The sequence below is a fragment of the Phalaenopsis equestris genome, unplaced genomic scaffold, assembly GCF_001263595.1.
Source record: "Phalaenopsis equestris unplaced genomic scaffold, ASM126359v1 Scaffold000229, whole genome shotgun sequence".
NCBI classification, from domain to species: Eukaryota; Viridiplantae; Streptophyta; class Magnoliopsida; order Asparagales; family Orchidaceae; genus Phalaenopsis; species Phalaenopsis equestris.
The window spans coordinates 371,279-389,792 of record NW_018164671.1 but is presented as its reverse complement, the minus strand read 5'-3'; the positions used below and the strand labels follow the sequence as shown (position 1 = coordinate 389,792).

The window sequence follows — 18,514 nt, the reverse complement described above, 5'->3', positions numbered from 1 at the left end:
ATATATATATATATATATTGATTAAGTGATATATTCAAATGAATATGATAATTAAAGAAGCATTATCACCCTGCATGTGTTGTGCTTGATGAAGTGCTACTTTATGATACAAACATAATTAATAATTATTAACAAAAATCTTTTTCATTAGAATAACTATTTTGATGATTTAAAAACTCAATTAAACAATCTTTGCCAGCTAAATGTTACTTCACTCATGAACTATTTGATTTATGCCTATCAAAAGATCTGCACAATTATACATTTATATCACCTTAATTTTCTTTATTAACTTAAGTTGAGATTGTCTTTGCACTGATAACTTATTATTTGAACACTTTCTCTTTTCCTTAATCATCTATCTTCTTTTGAAACTTTAAACAACTATATTTACATCACAAATATTACTTATCAAAATATATAACAATAAATAATATTAACTTAAACTTTCTTGATAACTTGATGGAATGTGGGCTAACACAATAAATTTTTGATAACTTTTGATGGAATGTGGGCTAACACAATAAATTTATATAAGTGAATAGAGCCAAATTTAGAGACACAATGTCTACTATCTGAGATAATAAAAAGTTGCATTAAAATACCATATTATTGGATTCTAAATACTAATAAAAAAATAATAGCATGTGTTAGAAGAATCATAAAAATCAATGATAAATTTTCTTTTTTAAGATGAGATATAATAATATGATAAGTACTCTTGCAAACCAAATTTCAATTTTTATTATTTGATTGATTTCATTCGGTTAATGCAAGCATTGCTAAGTTATTACAATCCTTTCACACACATAATATTCCCTAAATGAGGATAACACAAATTGCTTCTTACATAATATAGGTAGCCATATGCAACATGCCATCTTAAAGAACCTGTCCCAATGCCTTTCCTATAAACACATAGACCAAAGCAATGCAACTAATTACTAACCACAAATCATACACATCTTATCTTCACTTTCCTTAGCTGAGAAAAATCAAATTAACTTGAATTCCTAATTTCAAAATTTGAACACTAAAACGCATAATACGAAAAAACTATTGCTTCACTCATCAAATTCTTTCATCCCTTTCATTACTAGACAAACAACAATATACATATGTACCCCCCAACATGCATAGATCTAATCATTTGACAACCTCTTGTGATAAATGTTACATATAATATGCATGATAATGGCTATAGGGAGTAGGGTTGTCAACGATCCAATTTCGACCCGAGTTGGGGTTGGCTCAAAATTGACTCGAAAAAATTCTATGCAAAATTTTGACTTGTAGCTCGACTTCTTTATTTCGATTCAATCTCAACCCGAGTCAAAATTCGAACAATTTTTCAAATGATTAATAATCTTCCAGCTAAATTCACAAACTTGGCATCACCAGAACTGTTAGCTATCCGATTTCGAGTCAAGCTGGGTTCGGCTCAAATCAACTCAAAAAAATTTTAATCCAAAACTTCGGCTCATATCTCGGCTCCTTTATTTCGATCCGAGTCAAAACTCAAATCAAATTTTGACTGATTAATGATATTCAGGCTAAATGCACAGCCTTGATAGAGAGAAAAAAAAAGTTACCGTTATTTGCTTATCTAATTTAAATATTTGAATTTTATACTAATTTGGCGGCATATCCGCATGATATATGGTGGCTTATGCAGTGACCCGCCAGCCAACGCTTCGCCGCATAATTGACCAGATACACCTAGCCCACGAGTCGGAACCCGAGTCGGAACCGGTTTTATCGAACCGCACGAGCACCGGTTCGAGACTCATCCGAGTCAGGTCATGATCTCCCCCGGACCGCTACATGCACTGTGATTTCTCAAAACCCGAGTCGAGCGAAAGCCGCCGCAGCAGCCCTCTGGCTCTTTGTCCCCCGATCCGATCCCCGTTCCATCTCCGATCTCTCCTCGCTTCGCGTTTTTCTCTCATCTTCTCTTCTTCTCTTCTTCTCTGTTCTAGGGTACCCGGGAGGGGTTGATGCCGCGATCTTGGCTTCACCTCTGTGCGATACAGCTCGGATCGGGACAGCGGCTAGGTATTTATATTGTCTTTGTTGTTCATCGATTTGTTCCCCGCCTTTTGTGAATGTGATTGGATCTCGGTGTTTCTGCGAATTAAAGGCTTGGGATTGTTGCGATTGTGTTTTGTATTCCACTAGGGGTGGATGGAGGGTTCCCGGGAGAATTGGAGGAAGGAGGGAGAGGAAGAGATGGTGTGTACGGGAACGGAAACTTCTGGAAGCGGAAGGTGGGATTGTGATGGCATCGCTGGTGGTGGTGGTGGTGGTGGTGGTGATGTTGATGGTGGTTTGATTGGCGCTTATGTTGAGAGGAATAGTTTTGGGGTGGGGAGGGTTCTTTTGGGGAAGGTTGTTTCCTATGATGGGACGAGTAGGCTGTACCGGGTTATATTCGAGGATGGGCATATGGAGGATTTGGAACGGGAACTGGTGTGCGGAATGTTAATGTTGGACAAGGGAGTTGGGAGGCTTACTCGGAGGAAGAGGAGGCTAGACCGGATAGTTCCTTTGGGTGGCTTGAACAGGCGAAGCACGAGGTCTAGGAAGGATACGTCTGATGTGCCTGCTTCAATTGGCCAGGTGAGCTCAGAAGATGTATTTAGGGATGCGGACTCATCCAGTGATTCTTGTGACCATGCTGGGGTTTCTGCTGCTGCTCCGAGTTCTACTTCTGTGGAAGCACATATCTTGCCTCTGGAACTGCCTCCATCTTCAGGCGACATTGCTGTTTTAGAGGGCTCAGTTTCACATCTGTTCTCCACTTACAATTTTTTGAGGTCATTTAGTCTCCAGTTATTTCTTAGTCCATTTGGGTTTGACGATTACGTGGGATCCCTGAACTGTACTGTTCAAAACTCTTTGATGGATTCAATCCATTTGTCTCTCATGCGAGCTTTAGGTCGCCATCTCCAGATGGTTTCTTCAGAAGGCCCAAACCTGGCTTCGAAATGCTTAAGGTGAGAATTTCTGATGCTATTCTTGTTTCCTTTTTGCTTGACTGCTTATTATTCTTATTTAAATTTTGGCGTTGAAATTTGCATTTTAAATGTTTTTTTGGCAGATTATATGATTGGACATTGCTTGATATGTTGACCTGGCCTTCTTTCGTAGTTGAGTATCTCTATGTTATGGGATACGTGACAGAATTTGATTCAAAGGAGTTCATTGATAGTGTTCTTCATGGTGAATACTACTGCCTAACTGTGGCTACAAAGCTGAAGGTATTGCAATTATTGTGTGATGATGTCATAAATAGCGGGGAACTTCGAACAGAACTTGGAATGCGTGTAGGCGTGGAAGAGGATAATGAAGAAGGTTTAGATGAAGATGTGCCAACAAGTTTACGTTTTAAAACCTCTAAGAACTCAAGTTGGAAGGATTCGGTGGTTTTACGGGAATCTCTTGTGCTTGAAAACCAGCATGTTAATACTGATGTTTCTGAACTAGGTGTTGATGGATCTGCTAATTCTCAGGATAAGAACAGTGACGAATGCTGTCTTTGTGGAATGGACGGGACCTTGATTTGTTGTGATGGGTGTCCTTCAGCATATCATTCTAGATGCATTGGGCTGAATAAAGCATTTCTGCCTGAAGGTCTGTGGTTTTGTCCAGAATGCAGTATTAACAAGCTTGGGGCCACTTCGTCTCGGATAGGAAAGGGAGCAAGAGGAGCAGAGGTATTTGGCGCTGATTCATATGGTCGCATGTTTGTGGGGACTTGCAATTACTTGCTTGTGTAAGACTTCTGCATCATATAGTTTCATTTGTGTTTGTTTGTGATGCTTTAGCTGAACTTTAGATTCATTTGGTAAATGTTTTGATGAGAGAAAACCTTTTCTCATGATCTTTGTTGAAGGTTTTGGCCTCTTTATGAGCATTCTGGTCGTTAAATTTCTTTTCTCGGTGTTATTTTATGCCATTAGAATTCAAAAAAGGATTTGTTTGATACACACCTTGAGGTGATTGTCCATATGTGCATGTTTTGCTTTTTTTCTTCTTGGTGTATTAATTGCTAGGTTAGCTATCATGTTTCTTTTTTAATTGCTTCCACGTCCTTCTCACTTCCTTGAGCAAGTTTAATTCTTTTCCCTTCAGTCTTTCAGCACAGGTGTTCCAAAGCCCTTGTCTTTTGGCATCCTATGATTTTTATGACGAAAAAAATTAGTATTACCTATGTATTCTCTGAAAAAAACTATCTTTCAATTTGCATAAATATCTAGTACTATATCATATAATGCCGTCTATGTTTTGACCTTATTGATGAATTTCTAAACTCAGCAACTGACATAGCCCTGTATGTTTCTGCGCTTTACATTAGTTTGCTGTTTAACAAGAAGTTAGGTTGTTTGAAAGGGATTTTTCTAGCAGCCTTGAATCAGTTTGCAGAGAAAGGTCACCTTTTGATTAGGCTATCAAGTGAGCTTTACTAGCCGCACTAGTCCTGCACTTCCAATGCTTTAATGGGTTAATCATTAATGGTAATGAGATTAAATATGCTAAACTTCAAAAGTCTAAGGGGTAGCCTACGAGCCCATTTTTCTATTTAAAGCATCAATGCAACACCATTGGTCCCCTCCAAGAGGCTTGAAATTGAACTAAAAATGATATTTTAGACATGGTTTAACTTATTGCCTCTTCTAAACATAACAAAATTTTTGTTGATAAATCATTTGCTCTTATATTATGAATTTAATTGCATAAATGCAATTATTTTAAAGTTTGTTTATGAATGTTTCGTTAAGGCATTTTAAGCTCAAAAGTAATTCAAAATGACTTTTGAGTTCATTCCTCTCACTTGACATGTGGACTCAAACAGGCTCATGTTGATTTAGATTAAATTAAAAATTCAAGCAAGTTTTTACTTGATTTTTATTGGAGAAATATGTTATATTTTAAATGGTGCTACATCTTCTTAAAGTGTACCCCAATGAAAGCCCATCATAAATCTAGGCTAGCCCAAGTCTATGGTTAGCTTTAAAGGGCCTAAAGAGGGGCTTAAACAGCTTGAAAAGCCCCATTTGATACAAATTTTTGCCCTTATCATTTTTCTAGTATCAAGCCTTCTATTTGCCAACCAGGACCTTGAGCTTTAATGATAGCGAGCAAGGCTTCCCTTCATTAGAACTCTACTTCATTTCTTCACTTTTTTTTTTTTGTTTGAAGGAAACTTCTTTACTCTAATTGCGGGAGTTTGATACTTTAAAACCTTATAATTTTTTTATCATTTTATTCATACTTTGAGAGAAAAAAATGGATGTGATATATTTCAAATAGGTGAATCAGAACAACAGCAAGCAGTACCTTTTGTTGGGACTTGTTTGAGGTGACATGATGACAGCTCTAGATGGAAGTTCAGGAGAAATGGGTATGGTGACAGGATTCTTTCTGGTTATGGCTTTTTTGTTTTGAATTATATGAAGGGAAATCCAGGTGGAATGGAGATACATGATGTTTGAGTGCTAAGCTTCAGTTTTTTGTTGAAATAATATTGTTGGTTAATTTGGATTTTTTATTTTATTTTGTCTTCCTGTCACCATGTAAGATTGATGCTATTTTGGTTGATATTATCATTTGAACATTTGTGCTTTTTCCTGCATGCCATTCCCTTAAAGATTCTAAACTTAATTTGTATAAGTGTAAACTTGGAAGGCTAGAGTGAAAAAAGATTATATTTGTGAGTAGTTAGTGTAACACTTATTGAAGGATAATATAATATGTAAACGTCTTGCATGTTTCATGTATTATGAAGGATAATAGCACACAAATAAAATAGGTTCATGATATTAATATGGATGGAAAATAAGGGAGAAGTTGTTGACCAAAGGAAACATGTCTAGAAATGATTAAAAAAGAAAAAAGAGAAGTGCACAATATAGAGCGAACACATTGTCCAACACCCTTTGGATTAAACAGAAGAAGATTCTTAAAACCAATCTAAAATAATTGGGAAAAGGCTGATGATCATGTACAACTATGGATTATTGAAATTCTATTTATTTTTTGCTTATTTGCATTCTTTGATTGCTTAATATCCACTAACCTATAAGAGATTTATGATGTTATATTATTCGTAGTTTTAATTCTTTGTTTATTTAGAACCTGTTTCCTATCACAATCTAAGTCTCTTTATGTTTATTTGCTGCTTTTGAGGGGCAGACTTGGCACATCATTGAATGAAGATTCATTTTCTAGATATTATAACCAGGATGACATCCCAAAGGTTTTAAGTGTAATTTCTACAACTCAAGCAAATGCCTTAGATTATGTTGATATCAGCATAGGCATAGCTGAATATTTTGAGGTTCCAATGGGCTTTTTAAGTGCTGAAAGAGTAGATTATTCGGGGGATACTCCGGCCAACAAAGATGATACTGTCTGTTATTCAAACACTTTACCAAGGACGATGAAGACTTTGAATAATTCGGGAGAAAATAGTGTGAGCAATATAATGGCACAAAAATTGAAGCATAGTGTTGCCAAGAATGATGTGACTGATGATCCAACTTCTCCTTCTGTCGTAGGTCAGGTTGATATTTCAGGCGCACTAATAACTCTCATGGAAAGCCATGATGTATGTGCCAATAAGTTACTTACAACTCCTGATGAGATCTTGGTTTTCTCAAATAATGAAAATCCCACAAATGGCATTGTTCTTCGTACAGATCCTAAAGTTCTCATCTCCAAACCAATTGAGAGAAGGGAAAAGCCTGGCTTTGGTTCTGTAGTGACAGATCTTTCTTACTCAAACCCTGCAATGCCTACTGAAAAATCAAATATAGTCAGCAATTTTGCTTTTAGTTCCGGAAATGGGAGTGACATTTGCAAGGAAGATGCATATAGTTCTATTTATTCAACAAAGAACGGTTCAGCTGGAATGTGTTATGAAAGCAGACATAAAAATTCAAATGATAGAGCCTCAGCTGTTCCTGTTTCTTTCAAGCCTTTGTCATACATAAATCAGTATATTCAAGGTGACATAGCTGCATCTGCTGCAGCTACTTTGGCTGTTCTCTTAATGAATGACAGTAAAGTTGCCGGTGTAAATGGTTCCTCCAACCAGAGGAAATTTGTAGCTGCAACTATTGCAGTGCAAATGAAAGCATTTTCTGTAGCTGTTATGAACTTTCTGTGGCCATGTGCTGGGGAAAGATGTGGTTGGTGCATAGCATGTAAAGGCCCAACAACTAACAAGAAGGGATGCCTGTTAAATTTAGCTGCATCAAATGCCATTAAAGGGCCTACTAGAAATGGTAACCTTCGTGCAAGCAAGCACCATGAAAGTCATCTACCAGTCATTGCTGCCCATTTGCTGATCATGGAGGAAAGTTTGCGAGGGTTAATGGTTGGCCCATTTTTAGATGAATGCAGCAATCAATGGCGTATGCAAGTTAGAGAAGCCAGTAGTTGCAGCTTCTTGAAGTCGCTGATACTTCAAGTATGTTTCTCTTGTTAATTATTTCATACAATGACACTTGTTTCTTTTTCTTTCTGTATATTCTAAATTTCTAATGCACATTTTCCTTTATTTGTTTCCATTTCTATCATTGGATTATTTGATTTGTGTTTTGGTGTTTCTATACTTTCAGCATCGTACAAAATGTTTAGTGTCTTAACTTCTTAGTCCCCTTCCATTGATAAGTGTGTTAACAAAAATTGTTAAATTGCTTTTCGCTAATGCATGAATACTTCTAAATAATTGTTGTAAACACAATTTTATCTATAGAAAATGATAGAAAAGACAATTACCAAGAGTTATCAAATAGAAAGGAAAAATGCATAACAAAAAATAATGATAACAAGATGCCTAAGGATTCATCAAAATAGGAAAATCATTCTTTTGGGCTGCCTCGATTGAAGCCAGTTGAAAACATGAGTGATGATAGATTTTTGCATCATCCAATAAAAATAATTTGAAACCTTTTATCCACTAGAACTTTATTACTTCAAATGCTCCCATTTGAATCATAAAGTTATTATTGATGATGATCAACAAGAACAACAAACTTTATCTCACTAAGTGGGGTCGGCTACGTGAATTGTTTTTCTCGATTGCATCCTATTGAGTGTCATATTTTCATTTAATTCTAATTAATTAACATCATTTTTTATACAATATGCTCTGCCCAAGTCTTTCTAGGTCTACCTACGTCTTTCTTAACATAAGTCAAACCTAAAGTAATTTGAAACATTTTATCATAACCGGATCATCAGATGACCAATGTTTAATGTGACCAAACCATCTAAGATGGTTCTTTCTAATTTTGCCCGCCACAGGAGCCGCACCAACCCTATCACGGATATATTTATTTCACATTTTGTCTCAGTGTAAAGTCACTCATCCACCAAAGCATTCTCATCTTGAAGTTTATTAATGATGATGATCGTTGATATTTTTTAGAAGTAGGATAAAGCTGAGGAACTTAAAAACTATGAGAATCAATATATATTATATTGCTTGTAAATATTACGAGACCATTTCTATCAGGCTAGTATGAACAAGCCTAGTAGGTTTAAAATCCAAAGGGAAGTATAATTGTTCTAACTTTTGAGTACAAACATAAACTGATGACTAAATAATCATTTTGGGAGAAGGAAGGATCTAAACATTTGAATGTATTTCTTAAGCTTTATGATTTGACGTTCTTAGATTTGGATGAACCTTGAAATATTTATAGAGACTGTGCACAGAATTTTGCAGAAAGAGAATTTCGGGAGATGCTTGCAAGTTCTGCTTTTTAGTAATATCTATTAATGTCCAATTCCACCAAAACCTTGGCCACATATGGCTTAAGAAGATGTGTTGTAGCAGCATCCACTTGCATAAATTTACCAAATATAGATTTCAAAGAGTCTAAACTGTGTTGGTTAAAATAATGAAATGCGGCCAACGGAAAGCCACCCCCCATATGTGGTTGATTGTTGGTTTCTCATGAGTGCAAAAATGAAATGGCCACATAAGTATGTGCATTGGATTGCCATTGGCATAGTCAGTTTCTCTACAAAAGAATCTAGTGTAATTTGCTCAAATGATCATTTTATAATGATGTCATGAGGATCAATGAGTCCAGTTGAATATTCATTAGTGAAGTGTAAAGAGAATTTATTTGCAGTAAAAAAAAATAGAGTGGCATAGAAATCATATAGATTTAATTATCAAAGAAAGTGAGTGTAGTTTTGCAATGAATGATGTTGATGATGACATGAATTTGAACCATGATGAGAATAGAAAATTAATTTGAGCCACACCAACATTTTTCCTAGCATAATCTTTTTTTTTTCCCTCAATAATGGTTCATTGTCTCTTGCATTCTTAATTTTTTCATCATCTAATGTGGGTAAATCAACTAGAAGTTCCTTTTGAGTGCACTGGTGAAATCCAGGACTTTTGTGATGACATTTGAAGCAAGAATCATTTTATTGTTTATTGTGCACGCTGGAAGGGGTCCTTCAGCAGAATTAATCATGGATTTAGTTGGGGTATTGATCGTTCGCTTGATAAATGAATGATTTGAAGGGTTATTATTTGCTAGAGGGTACCCAAATTTGTAGCGGCAGGTGATAAAAATAGGATAGCACGATTAATGCTAATTTAGGGTTTTATAATTTATCATTTAATGACTTTAGGAGTGCATTACATGATGTCTCTTTGTAGTTTGGTACTTTATCCATCAATAAATCTTAAGATAATTATCTTTGATTCTTTGTGTAAGAGTATGATTAATAAGCTTCTTAAATTTATTTTGACATGCATTCACTAATTGACTATCTTGTTTGATTTTAATCATATTGCTAAGCTAGTTTTATTTTTATCAACTTTTAGATGTTTTTGCCTTAATAAATGTTTCATTCAAAGGAGATGTTAGTTGATTCACTTCCGCAATCTAATTGAATTTCTCGCCTTGACAATTTTTTTTTTTGTCCAATAAATTAGCTTTATCATAACAATGATAGATCCCTAGCGGCTACCAATATAATTCCAATTAAATAAGCCATCCTAGTTTAAAAAGGCATTTAGATCTTGTTTTTTGTTGAAAAAAATGCTTGTACCTTAATTTTCTTTGATAGTTCATAGTCACCATCTCTAAGGGGTGTAATGTTATTTATATTTTGAATGTTCGATTTAGTTTTAATTGGTAGTGGTCATGAGTACTATTATCTAATCCTCTTATCAAGGAGATTATAACATGTTATGTGGTCTTGAGGATTGTTAAGCGTTATACGGTGTTTATCACTGTAATGGTGCTAGTAAACTCTAGTACTTGAATCATCTTTTACCTAATTCTTTGTTGAGGTGTATCTTGACCTAAACTGCCACAACAACTAGTTCTTTTAGTAGCTTATTGTTTAGTTCAGAGTCCTTGGATTGTGCCTTACGTTGATTTGAATTTCTTATGATTAGGTCAATTTGGAAGAATACCCCAAGAGGCACCTTCACCAAAATCTCTAAGCTTTATATGGGGTTCATAGTGCTTAGATTTGATAATCCATAATTAGACTAAAGTTATTTTTAATAGTCTTTACATTTTATATAAGATCAACCTATTATTTTCTAATTTGTCTATCCATTTGCCCTAAGTGCATCAAGAGATGATCTAATGAAATTTGATTTGTCATATGTGCATAACAAATCAAGCGAATGTATGCTAAATATAATTAGATAGGTTGATTTGAAATGCAGACATAAACATAATCACTTTGTAATATCAAAAGATAAGTGAAAATCAACAATAAAAATGTTACTTGGTTCCCTTAATATGCAAAAAGCAATTGTTGTTAGGCGTATAATGACAACAATAAATACAGCAAGATCAACAAATGGTGACCTTATATATTTTTTTTCACGGAAAATTAATTTTGTAATCTAAAAATGATAGTTGTACTACAGGATGCAATTTGTTGAATCCAAAAAATATTCGGGAGACACACCCAAGGTATAGAACGTTCGGCTAAGAAGTGGTTATAGAGAGAGAGGGAGAAGGTACATTAGGGAACAATTAGAGAGTCTAGTCCTTATTCATGACATAGTCCCTCTATTTATAAGAATATGTCACATTTATTACAAAACTACAAGTCAACCCCCTCATTATTAGGTTTGAGGGGGGGCCTTTTAGTAATTACAAGAACATTAGTGTATAATAAGGCTGTAGAATATATTCGGTAGTTGAGAAGTCAGCCGATCGCTCGCTACGCCTTAACTCCATTGGTACACGGTCCGAGACCCGAGTAATTTGTCGATCCTCTTTGGAGTCCATCACCATTCTATAAGAAATTTTTTGCTACATTCTTCCAATCGCTTGATCTCAACGCCTTCTCCGTTAGCTTCCAATCCTTCAGTCGTCAATAAGACGTCTGATAGATCGTTCCTCGCTCCAAAACCTTCTATTTGCCTCAAGATTAGCGCTGACATATTTTTTCTATACACAATTAAAAATAATTTTCATATGAAAAGAAAAAAATATAAAAAGCAAAATTAAAAATAATATATGATAATCAAGGTTGAAGAATATTTCAAAATATAAGGAAAATTATATAAGCTTTTTATTTGTAATGTTTTGCTTGAAATTTGGCGAATAATTGGGAGTAGCGATAATTTTTTCTCATTCATGTTCCATCTGATTGGTAAAATTTGAAACTGTTTATTCACCAATGTTAACGTTAATGCTCCTATCTAATTCATTAGACTACTGTGAATCATTTCTAGGAAGAAGGTTAGGGTCTACTAAAATAAGAAGAATGAGATTAAAGTTAATAATGCTTACAGATAGCATGATCATATTCACCTATCTAATGGCTGCAGGAACAAAAGGTTCTGTTTCTTAAGGAAGGTCTAAAATTAGTTCCATCTTTCCTGTGCAGATCTAACTTTAATGTAGGTGTTGCAATTAGAATCTTGATTAAGGATTTTGGACCTTTTGTGCCTGAAAGTTCCATATTCTCAATTCCAAACTAACAAGAAGAAATGCCTTTAAATTCTACCTTATATCAATAGCCAAAAGATTAGGAACCAATCTATATCATCTTTTCAAAAGGAATAGTAACAACCAAGTCAATTTGAACTCTGACCATAAGTGGCTTGGAGAACGAACCATAACAACTTGCACTTGTAAATGTTTATTGAAAATAAGCATAATGAGCATGAATAAATTGGTTGAAATAATGTAATCAAAGCCTATAAAAAGCGATACAAATGTCAGGGATTGGTGGCTCCTTTAAAAGTCAAAGTGGGGTGACCGTTTTAGCATTCACATCGGATAGCTACTAACATAGTAAGATTGTGGAGAGAAGAGTCTAGTGTTATTTGTTTCTGAAGAGTCTTATAATGATATGATGAAGGCTATTAACCTCAATGGTGGAGCTGTGGAGCACCAACCAACTATAAGCTTGACACAAATTTGTAAATAATCCTTAGATTAGGATGGTTGATCCAAAGCATACATGTCAATGACATACTGGCGCAACACAATGTACTTAAATGGGGTGTGTCATGCATGGGCAATTATGCATGGAGCTTTGCCCCCATGACATTTGATAAATTATTTTTTTAGATTTAATATGAAGAAATAAAGCATTGAATGTCATGTATTTAAATGGGATGTACCTTGGTGTATGCTTTTCACTGATGATATCCTCTTGTTGATAAGACTAGAGAAAAAATATAGGAAAACTTGAATTATGGAGGTCTACATTAGAATCTAAAGATCTTCATTTGAGTAGATCTAAAATTTAATACATGAAATGTAATTTAAGTAGTAGTAGATCTAGTGGCAATGTTGTAATAATGGGTGATCAAATCATTTAAAGGAGTGAACGGTTTAGATATCTTAGGTCTTTTTGTTCAAAGTGATGATATAGATAGGGATGTTATCAGTAGAATTCAAGTTGGATGGTTGAAGTGAAGGAATGCATCAGGTCTATTATGTGATAGAAAAGCATTGCCTAGACTAAAGGAGAATTTCATAAGATGGTTGTGAGACGTGTAATGTTTTATGGAGCAAAATATTGGCCTATAAAAAAGAAGCATAAAACTAAGATAAAGTGTTGCTGAGATGGGAATGCTTAGGTGGATGAGTGACCTGACACTTAGAAAAAATATGAAATGAATGTATTCGTGAAAGGTTTGGTGTAGCTCTAGTGGTAGACAAGATTAGAGAGAGTGCTCTTAGATGGTTTAATCATATTAAATATCGAACATCTGATGATCCAGTTAGGCGAGTAGATGTTTTAGTTTTGACTTATGTTAAGAAAGGTAGAGTTAGATCTAAAAAAAATATGGGCATGTTGTATAAAAAATGATCTTAATTTATTAGAATTAAATAAAACTATGGCACTCAATAAAGCATAATGGAGAAAAAAGATTCATGTAGTTGACTTTGCTTAATGGGATAAAGGCCCATTGTTGTTGTTTTTGCTGAAAAAATAAAGCGGAATTTACCAACATATAATGAAATTCTTATGTATTTAAATGTCCAACTCCTAAATTTTAATATTTACTAGTGTAATTTTCCAAATTTTACCATCACATCTAAAATAACCACTAATACTTTTTTATAGTGAAATATACATTTTAATACATTTGGTTTGATGTGATTATGACACAAAATGTAATATATGTAAAAATTAAATTTTAGGTGTTAAATATTTCAATACATAAGAACTGTCTGTAATGTATGTGAATTCCATAAAATTAATAGATATATATACGCAAATTGAAACCAAAACAACCAAAGCTCCCCTCACGTGATGTGATGATGAACTAATCACGTCTACTTGCTTATGAGCTCTTTTGCATGATCAGGTTAACGAAGAAGATTATTTTCAAGGAGATAAGTGATGTTGATGAAGGAAATAAGGTCTCATTGACTTATGATGATGATAAAGATTTGTTTGATGACTGGGTTTGTTTTTTTATGAATATATTAAACTTTTAAAATAAAATTATAATATTAAGTAATTATGGTATTGAGCACATGAATTTAAATATTTTTTTTATTATCATAGTATTTTATCTTTCAATTTAAACGTCTTTTACATTTATCTATATTTCTTTATAGTTTTTTTTTAATATTTTTTGTTATGTTTAAATAGTACGTGTTGCGCCATGCTCCATTCATCATGACTCCATAGAGATCTTTGTACTATGGTGTGTCATTCATCGTTGAAAAATAAAATCAAAAGCAAATTTGCCCACAACTAAAAAAAATAAACAAACCTGCAAGTTCAAAGATCTCATTTTTCTATGAAAATTGAAAATTGAAGTATACGATTGCTTATGCTAAGGCGAGATTAAATCCTACCAAAAAATTAACAAAGAATGGTTAGATAAAGGACAATTTAAATCGGCCCCCAAAACTTAAACAAAGTATGGAGAAGTGTGTGTGATAGTAGACTCAATAGTTGATATATAAGTAAAATTAACCTAAACTTTCAAGAGTTAAATGGGTGGACTAAACTAAATTTTGAAAATAACACCTCGGCTTCCATCGTCCCAAGTGCATTAGAAATCTTAGACTATTAACCAACAATATAGTTAGGTTTCCACTGTTACCATAGGGATGACTAATGTAGATCTTCCTGTTAGGCGGTTCGAGGTGCCTTTGTCAGTAAGAATGAGTTACTTCATCCTAAGGCACCTACTTAATCCAAAAATTGCTTGTTTTATGTCGTAGCCCTTAGTAATAGTTATGGGTATCTCATAGACTAATCTAGAATGGTTAGATTGTATTTGGTTTGCAAGATATATTGATGAATTTTTATTTGTTTTTAGGGTTTGATATTTAATTCATGATTTGTTTCGATTCTTAGTTTGTCAGTCACAATAAAAATCAGTGTTCTTTTAAGTTTTGATTTGTTTTTTCCTGGTTTGTTAGTCATTTGTGAAAATCATTGTTTTTTCTAGTTCAAGTTTTCATTTGGTTTTCTATCCTCTCAAGTTTATTTCTCTCTACTAGGGTCATTGTTTTTTCTAGTTTAAGTTTTCATTTGGTTTTCTATCCTCTCAAGTTTATTTCTCTCTACTAGGGTTGATCTCTAGTGCTTAGAACAATGTTCTGTGTTAATCTTTACATTTCAAAAAATAAGCTTTATTCAAGCATTTTATGCTTACAATTTTCATATTTAAGTCTTATTCATATTAATTTTTGAAGATTTAGAGAGACAAAAAACAAAGTTTTTTAATAAATTATTTTGCTATGTAAAAATTGTTAGTAATTTGAAATTACTCATTTAGGAAAGGTGCATGCATGAAACTGCCCAAGACATATGCTTAATAATATTTAATTTGGGCTCTCGGTTTAGGATGAGAAGAAAGAAAAGGGAAAAGGAGAGAGGAGATGGGGAGGGGAGAATTTCGGGGAAAGGAGGTGAATGAGAGAGAGAGGGAGTCATGACCAAGAGAGAAGGGAATTAGGGAGTTAGTGGTCGGTTGGATGAGGGGAGATATGAGGAGATTTGGAGGGAGAATAAAGGAGAGATGAGTTATGGGATAGGGACATTTGAATTTCAAATTGGGTAGTTATGGTGGTTAGGATGAAAAAGACAAGTGCACCTCATTTTGAAGAGATGTCTAGCCAATGATGTATCAAGTTGAAGTGGCTAGATAGTTACAAGGTGGTTATGCTAGTTATGATTAAAAATATTAACTTAGGCTCATTTGATAAAGAAAAATGCAAGAAATATAGGTGCAATTTATTTTGGCCAAAGTGGGCCCCATCTCAAAATATTTTAGGTCAAAGTGGTACTTCTCCTTAGGAGAGAAAATTGATAGACTTTGAATTATAGCTTTTAGTTAATATTGAATTGAGTTTATTTTCAGGTGAATTATTGCAATTATTATTTTATTATCGAAATTATCGTTGGCTTAACGAACCCCCAAATGAAGTTGGATTTGGACATGGAGGGGTTCATTTGAAAAATTTTGGCAATACAGACGATATGACAAAGTTTGTTTTGGAAAATAATGACTCATTGAAAATTTTCACACAAGACTATTTTTCATGAATTAAAATTCCAAGTGCAAAATTTTATGTAAAAATGGTTTTTGGTGACCCTGGAACTAATTTGCATGTCTTTATACGTAAACATGAACATTATGCTACTTACAAAATGTAATTTCGATTGCCAGATTGTCTTGTGGAGAAAACGTTAATTTTAGGATTCTCGGAGTATTACAAATTTGAACTGAAAAGTTTTACGTCAAAATTATCTTATACAATCGTCGAACTTGTTTGTATGGTCTTTATATATGTCAATAAGCATCATGCAACATTCAAAATGAAGCTTCAAGCCTTAAAATAATCTGGAGAGAGAATGATAATTTTGGGGTATTTGTTGATTAAAACTGATTTTCAGGACAATTTTTGGGTTTTGTAGAAGTTATATCCAGTTTTATTTTGGTTTGGTTGATTTTACTTTTTGTTTTGTTAGATTTTAATTTTATTAAATTAGAGTTTAGTTCAAGATTCAGTTCATGTGAGACTCAATTTGATATATATATCGAGATAAAGGGTTGAACAAAAAAATGAGGTCAACAATGATGTGTGCTTTTTTTATGCACTTAAAACTATTAATATTTGATAATCTTTTTGTTTACATTGGCCAGGTTGTTGGTACAATTACAATGGAATACCCGAAAAAAAGTTATAGAAGATTTCTTAAACAAATAACATGTCTATTTTAAAGGACTTTTAAGCAAAGAAGTAACTAAAAGCCAAACTAAAATTTTATGATTTTAGAACTGCAAAAGCTACCAATTGAGTTCCATCGCAATTGCATGATACTCCACAACTATTTTACTACTAATTAATACTCCATTATACTTATTTTTAACAATGTTGATATATTTTTTACGCTTTTTTTTTTCCTTAAAGCCTACTTATTACTTGATCATATGTTATATGAAGTTTTTTTTTCTATCCTTATCTTTTAATTATCTTAATTAAAAAATTATTTTAATAGTAAAGCATTATGACATCAAATCAAATTGATTCCATGATATTGTTGTATTTTTTCTCAGCCTATTTATTTACTCCAACTTATAACTTAATTATATTATTTATTATTCTTCTTTAGTTAGCATAATCAAATTGATACATCGTTAGTTAGCATAATTTTGAAAATCACTTTTATTCTTAAATATTGATATCAAAATGCTTTTGCTCTAATAATTTAGCATGCTCTTAGTCTTTGAAATTTTATAGAAAAAAATTGAAAATCAAATAGTTATAATAGCTCAATAACTTTCCAATATGAATGGATATTTTATTTTAACCTAAAGTCTTATTTTTATATTTCTTTTTAGAATTAAATAAACTTTATTTTTTAATTAACTATAATATTTATTTACTCGATCATATGTTTTATCAAGTTTTTCTCTCTATACTTCTCTATTGATTATCTTAATAAAAAATTAATTTATTAGTAAATTATTATGACATCACATTAAATTGGTCCCATGAAATTATTGTAATTTTTATCAGCCTATTTCTATTACTCTGACTAAGAACTTAATTATATTACCATTTATTCTTCTTTAGTTAGCATAATCTTGAGAATCACTTTTATTCTTAAATATTGATATTAAAATGATTTTTCTCTAATAGTTTAGCATGCTCTTAGTTTTCCAAATTTTATCGAAAAAAATTCTATATCAAATAGTTATAATAGCTCAATAACTTTTCAAATATCAATGTATATTTTATTTTGACCTAAAGTCTTATTTTTATACCTTTTTTTAGAATTAAATCAACTACATTTTTTTTAATTAACTATAATATATATCACTAAATATTTTGTTAAAGTTAGAATTCATTTTTTTATTAGACGACTTCATCTATAATGAATATTTCATTATTTACACTTTTAATTTGTCTAGTTTGATCAAAGTTCTTAGATATCTTAACCTAAATATCATATATATACACACATTTTATTTTCTTTTTTTCTGGAGTATCAAGCTTATATAGATTATAAAAACATGTGCATTTTCTTTACTTGCAACTTTTTTGCAAAACTTTTTACATTTTATAATAACTATAATTCTTAATAATATTTAATTTTAGAGGCTTTCTAAAATCCTAAATTTTCAATAGTCTTTCATATCTCTCTTCACCCCAAGTCTCTTTATCCATGTAAATATTTATTCTGGTAAAGTGTTTGTAACAATTCTCTTAATAAATTTAATCATTTTATAATGCATCATATTTGATTGAATTAAAGAATTTTAAACTGCCTCTCCTAGCAACCTTTCTCAAAAGATTGATAATGCATCTAATGTGCTTATATATTTATATGTATTCTAATGCATCTAGTTTAATTAAAATCCTTATATTATTTACCTTAGATTTTTTATGTTTATTTTTTTCTTCTTTCTTGGTAACAGAGCTTAGGATGAACCTAATTTTAAATTCATAGTAGCAATACCATTGCAATAGTGAAAGTATGCTTTAAGATATATATATATATATATATATATATATAT

The 18,514-nt window shown here is 32.6% G+C and overlaps 1 protein-coding gene across 2 annotated transcripts in view; it reads left to right on the top strand.

Annotated features, from left to right (window-relative positions):
• The first annotated feature begins 1,848 nt into the window (after positions 1-1,848).
• The window catches only part of LOC110023732 (DDT domain-containing protein PTM-like), a 22,326-nt gene continuing 5,660 nt past the window's right edge, over positions 1,849-18,514 (top strand). Inside the window, exons 1-3 of one of the 2 annotated variants that reach the window (XM_020723289.1) lie at positions 1,849-2,996; positions 3,101-3,775; positions 6,232-7,474. In XM_020723289.1, coding sequence (XP_020578948.1) covers positions 2,185-2,996; positions 3,101-3,775; positions 6,232-7,474 — 2,730 coding nt within the window. In that variant the 5' untranslated portion in view covers positions 1,849-2,184. Of the gene's footprint in view, positions 2,997-3,100; positions 3,776-6,195; positions 7,475-18,514 lie in introns of both variants that reach the window. The other variant, XM_020723288.1, reaches the window with a different exon arrangement.